The sequence below is a fragment of the Cupressus sempervirens genome, chromosome 6 (assembly GCF_028749045.1).
Source record: "Cupressus sempervirens isolate cs-2001-9-10 chromosome 6, ASM2874904v1, whole genome shotgun sequence".
Lineage (NCBI taxonomy): Eukaryota > Viridiplantae > Streptophyta > Pinopsida > Cupressales > Cupressaceae > Cupressus > Cupressus sempervirens.
In genome coordinates this window covers 50,092,236-50,106,236 of record NC_143123.1, presented here as the reverse complement: position 1 = coordinate 50,106,236, position 14,001 = coordinate 50,092,236, and the positions used below count along the sequence as shown (strand labels likewise).

Here is a 14,001-nt window from a genome sequence, read left to right as displayed (position 1 = left end):
TTTCAAAGTGTTAAAAGTCAGAGAATGGGTTATATATAGACATTCTGTATTCTTTTGAGAAATGTATTACTTCTCCCTCGCTAAGAGGGAGTGTTGAAATATAGCTTTTGTCGAAGTAATTATGAACAAATTAAATCTAATTCTATGGTTATGCTAGACAGACATATGCCTATATATATGTATATACACATATGTGCATATACATATATATAGACATATATCTGCATATGAATTTAGACATCATTACCTTCGAATTATATCAAGCTTCTCATGTTACTAATGCATTCTCTTTCACCGATCTCACATCAGGTATTATACATTGATTATATGAATAGTATTCGGCAAGGTAAATGCTGTCGCGATCTTGATTAATATTGTTTTGTTAAAGGTAGTTCAATACAAGAATGCAACTCTTCATTGGATATGTCTATTGGCATCGGTGGGACTGATCATATATCAATTACAAGTCATATATGCAGTCCCAGCGATCTGTTTCTCTTGCAGATTATTATACATTATAATTCAACTAGAAGATTCTTCAAGCACCAAAGCACTATTCTGAATTGAGATCTGCAACATACAAATCTAAGAGCAAGTAGGTTACATATTTCATTACAGTCTGAAATACAGTTTATTCTATCAGAGATCCTATTGCATTAACACTGCCACCATGCCCATCAACACCTCTATTGTACCAATCGGGCACTGCCATGATGTCAATCGACACTGCCATTGTATAAGTAAACATTGCCACTGTACCAATGGAGAATAACTCTCTATCAAGTTTGCATTGCTCCTCTCTAATACAAACATTGTCATGCCTAGAGTCATCAGCATCCCACAAAAGTGAATCATAAAACTCATCGGTGTTCTAACCCAAAATCTTCATGCGGTCATTACCATAAAAACAAACACTTATAGTATCTATTTCTCCATGCAACTGATTGATCAATGTTTCCTTCAAGACAAGCTTCGTGCAAGTATTTTCTTCAACCTTGCTTTTGTCATGTAGGCTTAGGTTTTCTCCACTTCTATGGGTAGCACTAGATTCTTGCATATCCTTGTGTGGCTCTTTATCTTCCTCAAGTAGTGCATCACTCTTGTTGTCGTCACCAATTTCCTCACACTTGTTTCACTTCACAATGCTTGAATATGTTATTGACCAATTTACATGTTGCAATATAAGGAACACATTCTAGATTGCAAACGGCCCATAGAATAGACATGATAGGTTGGGGTATTTCTTCCATCTCCTCAATTCAAGAAACCATAAGGCTCTCCCTAGCAACCAAAGCCCTAGTATTATGGGATTCCTAGATTGTGACCAAGAAGTGATGAAAGATACCACAGATCAAATCTTGCAACTCAAGATCAAAGAGGAAGTTAGTTATTTTGATATCTGTACAATTCTCCATTATTATAAATCTCTTGCCAAATGGATCACCACCGATGTCATCAAGGCTCTGAAAGTTGTCAAGGATCAAGTGCAATATCTCTATCATGGTGGCATTAGCATATGGTACTCGAGGAGTCAAGATTCTCAAAATCCCACTTAGACATGTTGCAACTACCAACATAATTACCTTGTCAGTGTGTTTCAACAAATTGGGTTGTCTTAAGGGGATCTCGATCGGAGTAAGAATCCTCTATATAAATCTTGAAGGTGATTGGTCCACCCTACACAAACAAGCGTCCAATATATGTGATGGAAGATATATAACATCACTGAGCTCTTTGCTAGTCTTTTGTAGTGCCTTCAACCACCAGTCTCCATCATTGTTGGGTGTCATAATGTGATCCAAATTCCAAAATCTCTCAATCATTCCACCACGCTAGTAAGATCACTGACACTAATACCACAACAATGCCTCGAAGGCCTCCTCACTTGTATGACGACCAATGCCAACTTTGTAAGACTCCTTCGCCTTCAGCGGTAGCTTGCTAGCTCAGTACTACCTTTGTACTAGCTTCATACTACTTTTGTACTAGGGTCAGGCCATAGTAATGATTCCCATTTTTTGACATTGAAATAGATATTTTTAAAACAAACTTCATTTTAAGGTGCGTATTACTAAAAAACCGTAAAGAATTTGAAGATGATGTAAACTAGAGATTTTTGGCATTTTCTTTCTAGTTTCCAACAATATTTTTTAATGTTTTTTTTTTAATTCATTTGAAGTCCATTTTTCCATCTTCTTTGAGAAGTGGTTTATATGAATATCAGCATTTTCAAAGAGTCACGGGTCATTTGATCAAGATAACTTTTTTTTAAAATGATAATGACAAAATTCTTTCAAGGATAGAATAGTAGCATCAATATCTAGCAAGTTTAGTTGGTTTCATTCAATTTCATTAGAAATTATAGAGTTTAATTAGTGGCAAAGTGATGCTAACATTAATTTAGACATAGGTTGTTTTTTATCAATATAATTTGATTTGTATTGATCGAAATTAAATTTTTCTTGATTTTCTAGAAAGGTAACACACATACCTTTAATGGACATATTTTTGAAATTTTCTATTTTCTATTTTTCTATTTTTCTTGAAGCTCCAAATCGAGATTTGTGAAATTGCCAAACAACCTATATTTAATAAAATTAAAATTAAACATCATGACAAACACAATATATATTATATACTAAAAATATAGTGATTGGAAAGCTTATTCAGAGTACATCAATTCTTTATATTTAGTTTCAGAATATGGACTTGTCTAGCCTTTGTTTAAGCCCTCAAAAGGGGAAAATTTGATAGAAATTTAAGTCCATTTTAGAAATTTTAGTACAAAGCCCCTCATTGTGGTTGGAACAAGGGGCTTCGAACGAAGCCCCTAGAGGACGATTTTCCCACTTTTCCTCCGATTTCTTTGTGATGAAAAGTGGAAACCATTATTATGGCCTTACCCACTAGTTTCATACTAGGATTGTATGGTAGTTATGGCAACATGTTGAAGTGTCTTGGTTTTGATATTTGCATAAACAAATAATCGCCCACCACATATATGCCAAAAACACTAATGTCAAATAGCAAGAAAATCAATACTACATAATGGATTGGAATGCACGTGTCAGAGATGTTCAGATTAACAATGATAGTAGTTCAGATTACAATAGTTTCGAACAAAGAGCAAAGTAGAGTAGGGAGGATCTTTCACTTCCGAAATGGCTGACAAGAACTCCAACTAGAATTCGCAATACAAACAAAATATTTCAAATTGCATACTAAAAACTTCCTACATACCGGTCATAAATACCCCTCCCAAGAAATTCCCAAGGGTTTACAAAAGTGCAGACACGACAAACACCTACAAACAATTAAAATAAAAATGGGCCCCGTTTATTAAATGAGTAAAGATCCATTTATAATATTATTTAAATTCTAGGACCATTGATTGATTAAAATACTTTTTTAAAATTTGGGGACATTACATTGTTTATCTTTTAAATATGGCCTGTGATTTAAATTTTCAGCATGTCATTACATTTTGAGACTTTTGCAAAGTATGAATATGATATAATAATCTATCGATAATTATGGATTTATCATTTTATTAGAGTTGTGTTTCAACTTCTAATTATTATCATTATGTTTGAACCTTGAAGTTCTGAACTAATGATGGATGAGCATTCACATGTCACATGTATGAATCTATGAATATACATAGATACATAGATGTATTTTTTTAAATGTCTATACATACACCTGCAGAACTGGAATCTGGCCCAAAAAAGTTCGCCGAATCCCCGAATCCAAATCTGAACCAAACCCAGGATCAGCTACTCGGCCTAAAAAGTACTAAAAATTTAAATGTCTGAAATAATTTATTTTTTGCAAAATTCAATTACAAAATGTATTAAATTTAAAATTGACATCTCAAGAAAGAATGTGTAGTTTTATAGTCAAAAACAAATTGTGATAAATGTGTTTTAACCAGTATTTTACCCTCTTATGCATTTGACTGTGTTCTCAATGTGTCTATAAAAACTTGCAAGTTGAACTTGTACAAACTCCAGAGTTTACAAAATATAATTGTATCAATAATGTGCCACTCTGGTTCCAAAGAACAGCATACCAGGCAGCTATGCATACTCAACATTCTGCACCTCACATCAGACTGCAGAAAAATTAGATCAGACTTTGGACAAAATGATTACCCAAACCTATCCTACACCTGTATATGGAGATCTGAAAAAGGGTCAGCCCCCACAAGCCAAGTAGTTCACCAAGCAGCAACTGAAATTGAAGCTCCACACCCACTTCCTAGACTCAATGCAATCAGGACTATTGCTTTACAAGAAGGGGAAACTGACCCTGATGGATTCAACAGAAATGATACAATTTCATTGACTGCAGTGTGCCTGTAATTGTGCAAATACTTCATTGGTTTGCGGTCGCCAAAGCATCTCCCGAATTCTTGTGATTACCCGTCCATCTCCAACAAGTAACACATATATTATAGCAATGGAACAGAGCACTCTCCGTCAGATCAAACATTGTGATCTCCAGTATTGCTTCAATTGGGTCCAAATACACCTCCAAGAGAAAACACAAGGCCTGAATCTCAAAGATTCTTACCACATAATTCTAAGCATCAATTTACAAATTTTGAATGACTACACAGCAACATGAGTGCCACTCTCGAGGCTCACATTATGTCAAGTCATCCTCCAACCCAGCCGTCATCTACCAACAAATGGTTACATTCCAGTTTCCACAAACACTGTGGGATGACAAGTCAAACAAGGAAAGCTTTCACTTCCTAGTGATTCTTGGCTTCCATAGCATGGATCTAATTTATATATGCATATCTACATGATGAACACGGGATAAAAGATAGCTTGATCATATAAACAGGGTTCCTTCATTCATAAATCAGGAACCTCTCTAAAGAATAGAATCTTTATCTGATCTGAAGGAATTTATTAGTTTGCTTGCAAGATCCCAGATGGCATCCATAATCTGCACTAAGAAAATTTGGGTAAAGATGCACAAAACAGATATCAGAGCCCTCATCTGAATACCCAAACAAAAGCTCCAAATCTTCCAATGCAAGTTGTGGTCTCAGTTTTTTGATAATAAACATTTCATAACTTACGCAAAAAATAAGAGCACATTACCATTTTGCCATTGTAAAAGTTTCAATATGTCATTAATGAGGCATTCCATTGAATCTGTTACTAAATCTGATTTGTAAGATTGAGAAGTGGCATAAGGAATGACTATCCCAACCACATACAAAAAAAATCTAGCACATAATAGTTGTTCAGATGAAAAAATCATAGTTGTGCAAAGGGAGACATGGAATCCCCAGCATTCACCTAAAATGCTTTTTTATGAATTCGTAAAACCCAGTAAAAAATATTTGCTGAGGTTATATAACTCCACCTGCACCGAAGATGTCCTGCTTCTTGTATCCGTGCTGTCTCTGCAACTTGTGCAAGAGCAGCAGGTGCACAAGAAGAAGTTGCTACTGAGAATGTCTGATGATCTGAAAATGTCATGATGAAAGCTTCTATATGTCTTAGTGCCATACGCCTTGCGCCATCTAAGTTTCCATTCTTTGGAGCACTATCAAAAACCATACCGGCTGCCGCGGCTTCCTCCATCCTGTTCATAGAAAATAAACACAATAGGATGCAATCATCCAAATGACATGAAAATCCTAACCTACAAAAATGTTAATGTTTAAACCACCCAAGTCTGAAAACCCAGTAGCAAACAAGAAATCCATGCAACAGAAATAAACTTAGATAAAACCGGGAATCTTACTGCACCAAGCACACCAATTTCTTGCAATATGCTCTAAAATGCAGAATAAAAGGAGCAATTAAGGTCTAATACTGGAAAGACCAAATCTATTGCTACAGATTATAAATACAACAAAGCATTCCAAATCCAACTTCTGGAAGGAATGTCTAAAACTAGGGAAAAAGAGATTGTTGATCAGCAAGTTCATAATATTTAAACATTCACATTTGGTGATTATTACTTGTAAGGTTGTGAATACATAAGAACAAGCAAAGGCAGTAGGGGAAAACAATTGCTGGATTAAAAAAAGGGGTCAAGACAATGAACAATGCTTTTTTACCATAGTATATAGTAATCCTGAGAAAAAGTGAAGGATCATAGAGAGAACTGTTAATTCTATAACTTCGAAATCATCCTGGTCTGATGATGCAGATTATTCGGATCTGATTGTGCTTAGTCTTCAGTCAAGATCGACGACTCACTTAGGAAATTTGTTTAAAGCTTGAACAAGTTTAGTTAGTTAATCACTAACTAAATCTTTTCCTATACTAGGTGCCAACTTTGGAAGAGAATCAAGGGCTGACCTAGATAGGGTCATGTCCATTGAAGGGGCATGCCCTTTGGTTACCTTATAAATATAAGTGTGAGGATAGAGAACACACAAATTTGATAAATCTGCTTCTCTATAACACTGCCTTGTGCAAGTTGTTTGGACATACAAAAATTCAGAATATAAAAATACTTATTATTGTACTTCCTATATAGATCAATTTATTAAGATTCATCTTCAGTATTGCTACAAGAAGTAACTCAGTCTGATTATTACAGAATTTGCAGAAACTTTACATGGTATCAGAGCTTTGTTAGTCGAACCTAGGCACTGCAAATTAAACAATCAGACTTAATATATCTAGCATCATTCTTCTATCTTCAATCGCATACACAATCAGACCCGAGGACAGGTTTGATGGGAAAGATAACTTCGATGCTTGGAAATTCAGAATCATGATAATTCTTGAAGAAAATGATGTAAAACAGTTTGTTGATTCAGCATCCAAACAACCTGTTGTTGAACCTAACAAAACTATTTGGAGTAAAGGAAACAAAAAAGCCATGTATATCATATTAGATGGAGTGAAAAATGAAATAGTACCCATGCTAATGAAACATCAAACAACATTTAATATGATAAATGCATATGAGGTCAACAATGCAACTAGAGTCCTCACACTAAAAAAGCAACTAAATCATATACAGATAAAGAAGGGAATATCGATGGATTCTTACTTCCTAAGGGTTGACAGTCTAAGAGATGAACTTGCAAGTATAGGAACCATAATTGATGACACGGAACTAACACCAATGGCTATAGATGGATTACCAAATTCATGGGAAACATTCGCACAAGGAGTAATTGTTGGAGACAATCTTCCTGACTTCAATAGACTTAAGGGAGATTGTCTTCAGGAAGAATCCAAAAAAACTTAAGAAAGGGGGAAAGTTGAAAACTAAAGATGAAGAACTTCGTGTCCTCAACACAAATTTCTATAAAGGTAAGAAGAAGTATTTCAAGTAGAAGGGTAATCAACAGAATGACAAACCTAAGAAAGATCTATCCAAAATAAAATGCTTCAAATGCGAAAAGTTTGGACACTACAGATCTAATTGCCCTGAGAATTCTAAATAGCAAGGAAATTGTACAGACATTACTAAGAAAGAAGATAGCTATGATCCTGAGAATTGTGTATTGTACTCGGCACTATCAAATGAAGTATCAAACAAGGCATGGGTGATTGATAGTGGATCATCACATATTACAGGATGCAAAGAAGCACTAGTCTCTATATCTGAAGAAGTTGATGGCGAAGTTATTATCGGTGATCATTCCACTCATTCAGTCAAAGGAATTGGAAATTGCACCTTCAAACTGAAGTTAGGTAGTTCTCTACATCTCAAAGGAGTACTCTATGTACCAGGAATAAAGAGGAATCTAATCTCAGTCACAGCACTTGAAGATGGACATAATGGTGCATTCATGGACGGTAAAGTATTGACCTGGTCTAAGAACTCTTCATTTAAGAAATTAAAGTTGATTGGTCAAAGAAAGCGATACTTGTATGAATTAATACAGAACCTAATCGACCTATTCAAGCCTTAACTCATGAAGCTGCTGATATAAAAAAAAATATGGCACAGAAAGTGAGGACATCTAAATTTCAAAACCTTATCGACTATGGAGAAGATGGTTATTGGTTTACCTAAGTTAAATAAAGATCATTCAAGCATATGCAAAGGATGCACTCTAGTAAGAACACCAAAAGTCCATTTTTGGATAGCACTAGAAAAACTAACAATGTTTTGGAATTAATCCACTCAGATTTATGTGGACCTATGTCGGTTCCTTCTCTTGGAAGATTCTAGTACTATATACTCTTTATAGATGACTTCTCTAGGAAAACTTGGATTTACTTCTTAAAGTGTAAAGAATTAGAAGAAATTCTTAAGAGATTTAAAGAGTTCAAAACCTTAGCTGAAAACTTATGAGAACATAAAATTAAAATTCTTAGGAGTGATAATGGAGGGGAATATACTTCAGATTTGTTTAAAGAGTTTTGTAAAGAAATAGTAATTAAGAGGGACCCTCGACAAAATGGGGTAGTAGAAAGGAAAAATAGAAAAATTATAAAAGCAGCAAGAGCTATGATATTTGATCAAAATTTAGAATATTATCTTTGGGCGGAAGCCTCTTGTGCTGCTGTCTATATTCAAAACAGGAGTCCTCACTCCTACCTTGAAGATAAAACTCCTGAAGAAGTTTTTACTAAGGTTAAACCCAATATAAGTAATCTTAGGATTTTTGGATGCCCTGTATATATACATGCTCCTAAAGAAAAAAGAACCAAGCTAGAACCCTCTGGGAGGAAAGGTATTTTGTCGGGTATAGTGAAACATCTAAAGCATATAGGATTTTCATACTTGATCAAAAAAACAATGAACTTAATAGGGATGTAATATTTGAAGAAGATTTAACATTCAAAAGAGCCCTAAATTTTGAAGATCCCTCTCCCTTACTTAGTTCTCAAGAAAATACTAAATTTGAGTTTCTTAATCTTGAGGAATCTCAAAAGAAAAGACCACTTTGGGCCATTAAGACAATAGAGGAAGCACAAGACTTTGCTGCACCATCTGGAACTTTCTGAGAAAGCAAAAGACCCAAAAGTTTTTCTAGTTATGCAGCAAGCATGAGTGATTTATCTAAATCAGAACCAACCAATGTTTCTGATGCTATTAAACATACAACTTGGAAGGATGCTATGACAGAAGAATACCAATCCATCCTTAAGTCATTTTATGTGTGAGCTAAAGGAGATTCACCTAGTTGTAGTCAAACACATTATGAGATACTTACAACACACTCTTAGCTTGGGCTCAAATATGAGAAAGTTGACTTGGATTTACATGGATTCATGGACTTAGATTGGGGTGGAAGTGTTAAGCACTGAAAAAGTACTTCAGGATGTTGTTTCAGTTTAGGATCAGAGATGATATCATGGATATGCAAAAAGCAGTCATTAGTAGCACAAGGTTCCACAGAAGCCAAATACCTTGCAGCAGCAATGGCCTATCGGGAAGTAGTTTGGGTTAGAAAGTTTCTTGTGGGATTATTTGGTCAAGCCATGAGTCCTACGATTATTCATTGTGATAATCAAAGTTCCATCAAGCTTTCTGTGATTCCAATTTTTCATGATAGGTCCAAGCATATTGAAATTCCTTACCATTATGTTAGAGATATGGTAGACTGGAATACTGTAAAATTAGAATACATTTGTACAACAAATCAGACAACAAATATTGTTACCAAACCCCTCTATTGAGTGAAGATAGATCACTTTAGAAAAAGACTTGGTATGGTTGAATTATGAAACATTTTGTATTCTTTAAATTATTATTTATAATTTTTATTGTCAGTCTATTGATTGTTATGGGCTTCACCATTTGTATTCATTATTTGAGAGGTGACGATCTCTGAGATAATGACCACTTGTATAAAAGATATTATCAGAGATGACGATCTCTTAGATAATGTGTTGAACAATAGAGAACTACACTCAGATCTAGATGAGTTCAAGATCATTTGTTATGTAGACATTTCAATGCCTATGAGTCACAACTTGGATAAAGGAAGAATTTAATTATTCTCTGAAGTTTATCCTGTGTTCTGGTAGATCTTAACTCAAGATCATGTTGTGATATAGGAATGCCAGTACCTATGAGTCACAACCTGGATAAATGAAGAATTTAAGAATTTTTTGGATTTTATCCTATATATTGTATTCTTTGCAATATTGTTATCACTAGTATCAGTGATAAGTTATATCACAAGTATAGTAATATGTCATAGTATCATGTGTTCTAATGATACCACATACTTAAAAGATTCAGATAGATATAGAGTATCAATCTATGCTTATTCATCTTCCACTGATGATGCTAGATATGTTATCTCTCAGTATCATTATCAAGTTAGGAGGGAGTGTTAATTCTATAACTTCGAAATCATCCTAGTCTGATGATACAGAGCATTCGGATCTGATTGTGCTTAGTCTTCAGTCAAGATCGACGACTCACTTAAGAAATTTGTTTAAAGTTTGATCTTGAACAAGTTTAGTTAGTTTATCACTAACTAAATCTTTTCCTATACTAGGTGCCGATTTTCGAAGACAATCAAGGGCCGACCTAGATAGGATCATGTCCCTTGAAGGGACATGCCCTTTGGTTGCCTTATAAATATAAGACAAGTGTGAGGGTAGAGAACACATAAATTTGATAAGTCTGCTTCTCTCTAACACTGCCTTATGCGAGTTGCTTGGACATACAGAAATTCAGAATATAATAATACATATTATTATACTTACTTATTATTATACTTCCTATATAGATCGATATATTAAGATTCATCTTCAGCATTACTAAAAGAAGTAACTCAGTCTGATTATTACAGAATTTGCAGAAACTTCACAAGAACCAAATCCAATTTCTGGTTGGAACGTCTAAAAACTACGAAAAAAGAGATTGTAGATTAGCAAGTTCATAATATTAAAAAAAATCCAATTTGGTGATATTATTTGTAAGGTTAAGAAGAAAGGTGGTAAGGAAAAAAACTGCTGGAAAAAAAAACAAGACAAGGAACAATGCTTTCTTACCATATCTTATATTAATCTTGAGAAAAAGTGAAAGCATCATAGAGAGAAAATCAAGAAAAAGAAAACTATTTATCAAGAAGCTCTGACATAGTAACACTTGTTGAGAGACCACTCAAACAACAATTAATAATTTTGTTTCCTGTGTAATCCCATAAATTACAACTTCAACAAGCAAAAACAACAATTATTCCCAGAAAAAACGCAATGGCATTTAGAGAATGGCTAAACTACTCGTCCTGACCTATGATCTAGTTCTGCATCCAATAGCATTTTAAAGCCACAAACTCAGATAAGCAGAAAGAAAGTTCTCAATCAATGACAGGGTGCCACCATACATGCACTGGCCAGGTTCAGGCAGTGTCTAGTGAACACAAAATTTGCAGTGGAAACAGCCCACAACTTTACACACTTTCAGTCATTAGAACTTGAATGAAAGAGAATAAAAATGCATGAATAGCATAAGGCTTATGAATTTGACATTGAATCTGTTCAAGGAAAAAGAACATAGTAGTAGATGTATAGTCAAATAAACCCACCCTATGGATTAAAGTAATGTTATATCATAATCGTCAATTAGGCTTTATTATAGATTTTTCTTTTGGCTTCACTAATTGTCAATCTTTCCTCTTATGTAGCTCTTATACTCTTTGGATGAAGTGTATGTAACCTTATTTAAGGATATTTTGGCCCCTTCATTCAAATACTGAATATCTCAATAATCATTGTGTTCAATTTTCACAATATGGTAATAAAACCAAAGTCAAGCGTAAGGATCTAGGAACACCACTGTAAATAGTGATGGTTTGAGAAATATTAATAATATAAAGAATCTATTATACAAGATATTTATAATATTTAGAAGTGACCATTTGAATAGAAATAGAATAACTTAGCAAACATTATTTTAATACCCTCCCTCTATTGTCAAATTATCAATGGCACCAAGCTGCCCCCTAAATTTGACAAACTTCTGTGGCAGTACGGACCTGGTGAGAATATCAGCAGTCTGGTCAGCTGTAGAACCAGACAACAGAAAATGACAATGAATGTCAAAATGATTAGTACACTCGTGGAAGAGTAGATTTTCGACAAGTTTGAGGACCCCTAGATTGTCACAAAAGAAGGCTGAAGGGCTTTCCTGAGGCTTATGGATGTTTGAAAGCGTCCTACAAAGCCAAATTGTCTCAAAACCTGTTTTGATTGTTCCCCTATATTCAGCTTATGTTGAGGACAGAGATACGACAAGCTTCTTCTTACTAGTCCAAGTAACACGTGCCGAAATGGAAGACATACCCAGAAGTAGACTTTTTGTCATCAACTTAGCCTCCCCAATCCGAGTCTCTGTAACTGAAAACTCGAGCATCTTTGGTTCGTCCATAGATGAGACCAAAATCAGGAGTTACCTTGACATAGCATGGGATGCACTTTGCTGCAGCCCAATGATCTGAATTGGGAGCTGTCATGAACTGACATATGTAACTCATTGCAAAGTTGAGATCATGTCTAGCGACAGTGAGATATATCAAACTGCCCACTAGCTATGTAAATGTGGATTCATTTTCAATAGGAGAACCAAATTTGGCTGATAACTTGAGACCAAACTCCATTGGTGTAGGTGCAAGTTTACAATCCTAAATTCTGAAATTGTCCAACAGAGCCCGTGCATACGTAGACTGGGAGATGAACATGCCATGTGATTGTTGCCAAACCTTGACACCTAGGAAAAAATGAAGAAGTTCATGGTCAGATATGTCAAAAATTTGGAAGAGATTTTGTTTGAATCCTTGAATCAACGATTCAGAAAATTGTTAATGATAATCAAATCGTCAACATACAAATTTGAGTCAAAAGGGCTCCTTTGGAAACCCCTGTTCAGTAAATTACCAATGAGTTTGATTGGGGACATAGTGTGCTTTCACCAATTTGAGTACCTGTTCAACCTTGACTCTAGAAGCTTGTGTCATGTACACTTCTTTATATAACTCACCATTTAGGAACGCACTCTTGTCGTCTATTTGACAGACCTTCAAGTCATACAAAATTGCCTTGGCAAAGGCTAATCTAATGGTGCTCATTTCTGCAATCGAACCATGGGAGCAATGGTGTTTTAAGAGTCAATTACTTCCCACTGAGAGATGCCTTTGGAAACAACATGACCCTTGTACTTATCTAAAGTACCATAAACTCTATATTGACTTTGTAACCCTATTTGCAACCGATGGTTTTCTTTCCTGATTTCACCTTGAACTTCTCCCTCTCACTATGTAGGTTTTTTTTCTAGTCCAAGGTTGCTTCTAAGTTAATGTCAGACTTCCTTTGAAACTAATATCAACCTTCTGACTTCCTTGTACAAGGTTGTCTCTAATTAAGTGTCAGACTCCCTTTGACTCTGATATCATCCTTCTAATGTCCTGGCAGCAAGTTGTGTCATGCTTCCCTAGTTCAACAAGTATCCTAATAGCATAAAGCCTTCAAGCCTGCATCTAAGATCACTAGAGAATCCATCTTGAAATGGTATACTCACTAGAGAATCCATCTCGAAATGGTATACTTTGTCTAAATCAATACGATCAAAATCACCAAAAGTTTGACTGAATCATATCTTCTATCTGCTTCATCTCTTTGTCCAAGGTTGCCTCTAATGAACTGTTAGACTCCCTCTCGATATAGAAGAATACTTCACAATCTCGACCATCAAGGATGTTCACTTCAAGAGCCTCACTTTATCCAGCCTCACTTTAGCAACATGTGTAAAGTTCCTACAAGAACATTCTCGGACATGGAAAAGATCATGGCAAATAACTCTCATAGTATGTATGGAATTACAAATAAGAAAGGGGATACAATGATTAGATAAATGCAATACTTAGGGATAAGAATACTTATTTGCACATGAGGATGCATAGACATTTAATAAGAGATTCGCCTTCTTAGATTATTTGTTAATGGAACATCTCCCGTCTAAAGATAGTTTAAGTGAGAATGGAACATTGTTTATTATTTCCCCCTCACAATGTAAAATTTTCACTCTTATATCATCAAATAAGTT

General features: G+C 34.9%; 1 protein-coding gene across 2 annotated transcripts in view; it reads right to left on the bottom strand.

Moving 5' to 3' along the window:
• Window positions 1-14,001, bottom strand: part of LOC149551075 (protein ARABIDILLO 1-like) — an 82,000-nt gene that overhangs the window by 16,953 nt on the left and 51,046 nt on the right. The window contains exon 10 of one of the 2 annotated variants that reach the window (XM_089786657.1): window positions 5,386-5,607. The exons of the other annotated variant lie outside the window; for it this stretch is intronic. Within the exon in view, the coding sequence (XP_089642783.1) occupies window positions 5,386-5,607 (222 nt within the window). The remainder of the gene's footprint in view (window positions 1-5,385; window positions 5,608-14,001) is intronic. 2 annotated transcript variants of the gene reach the window in all.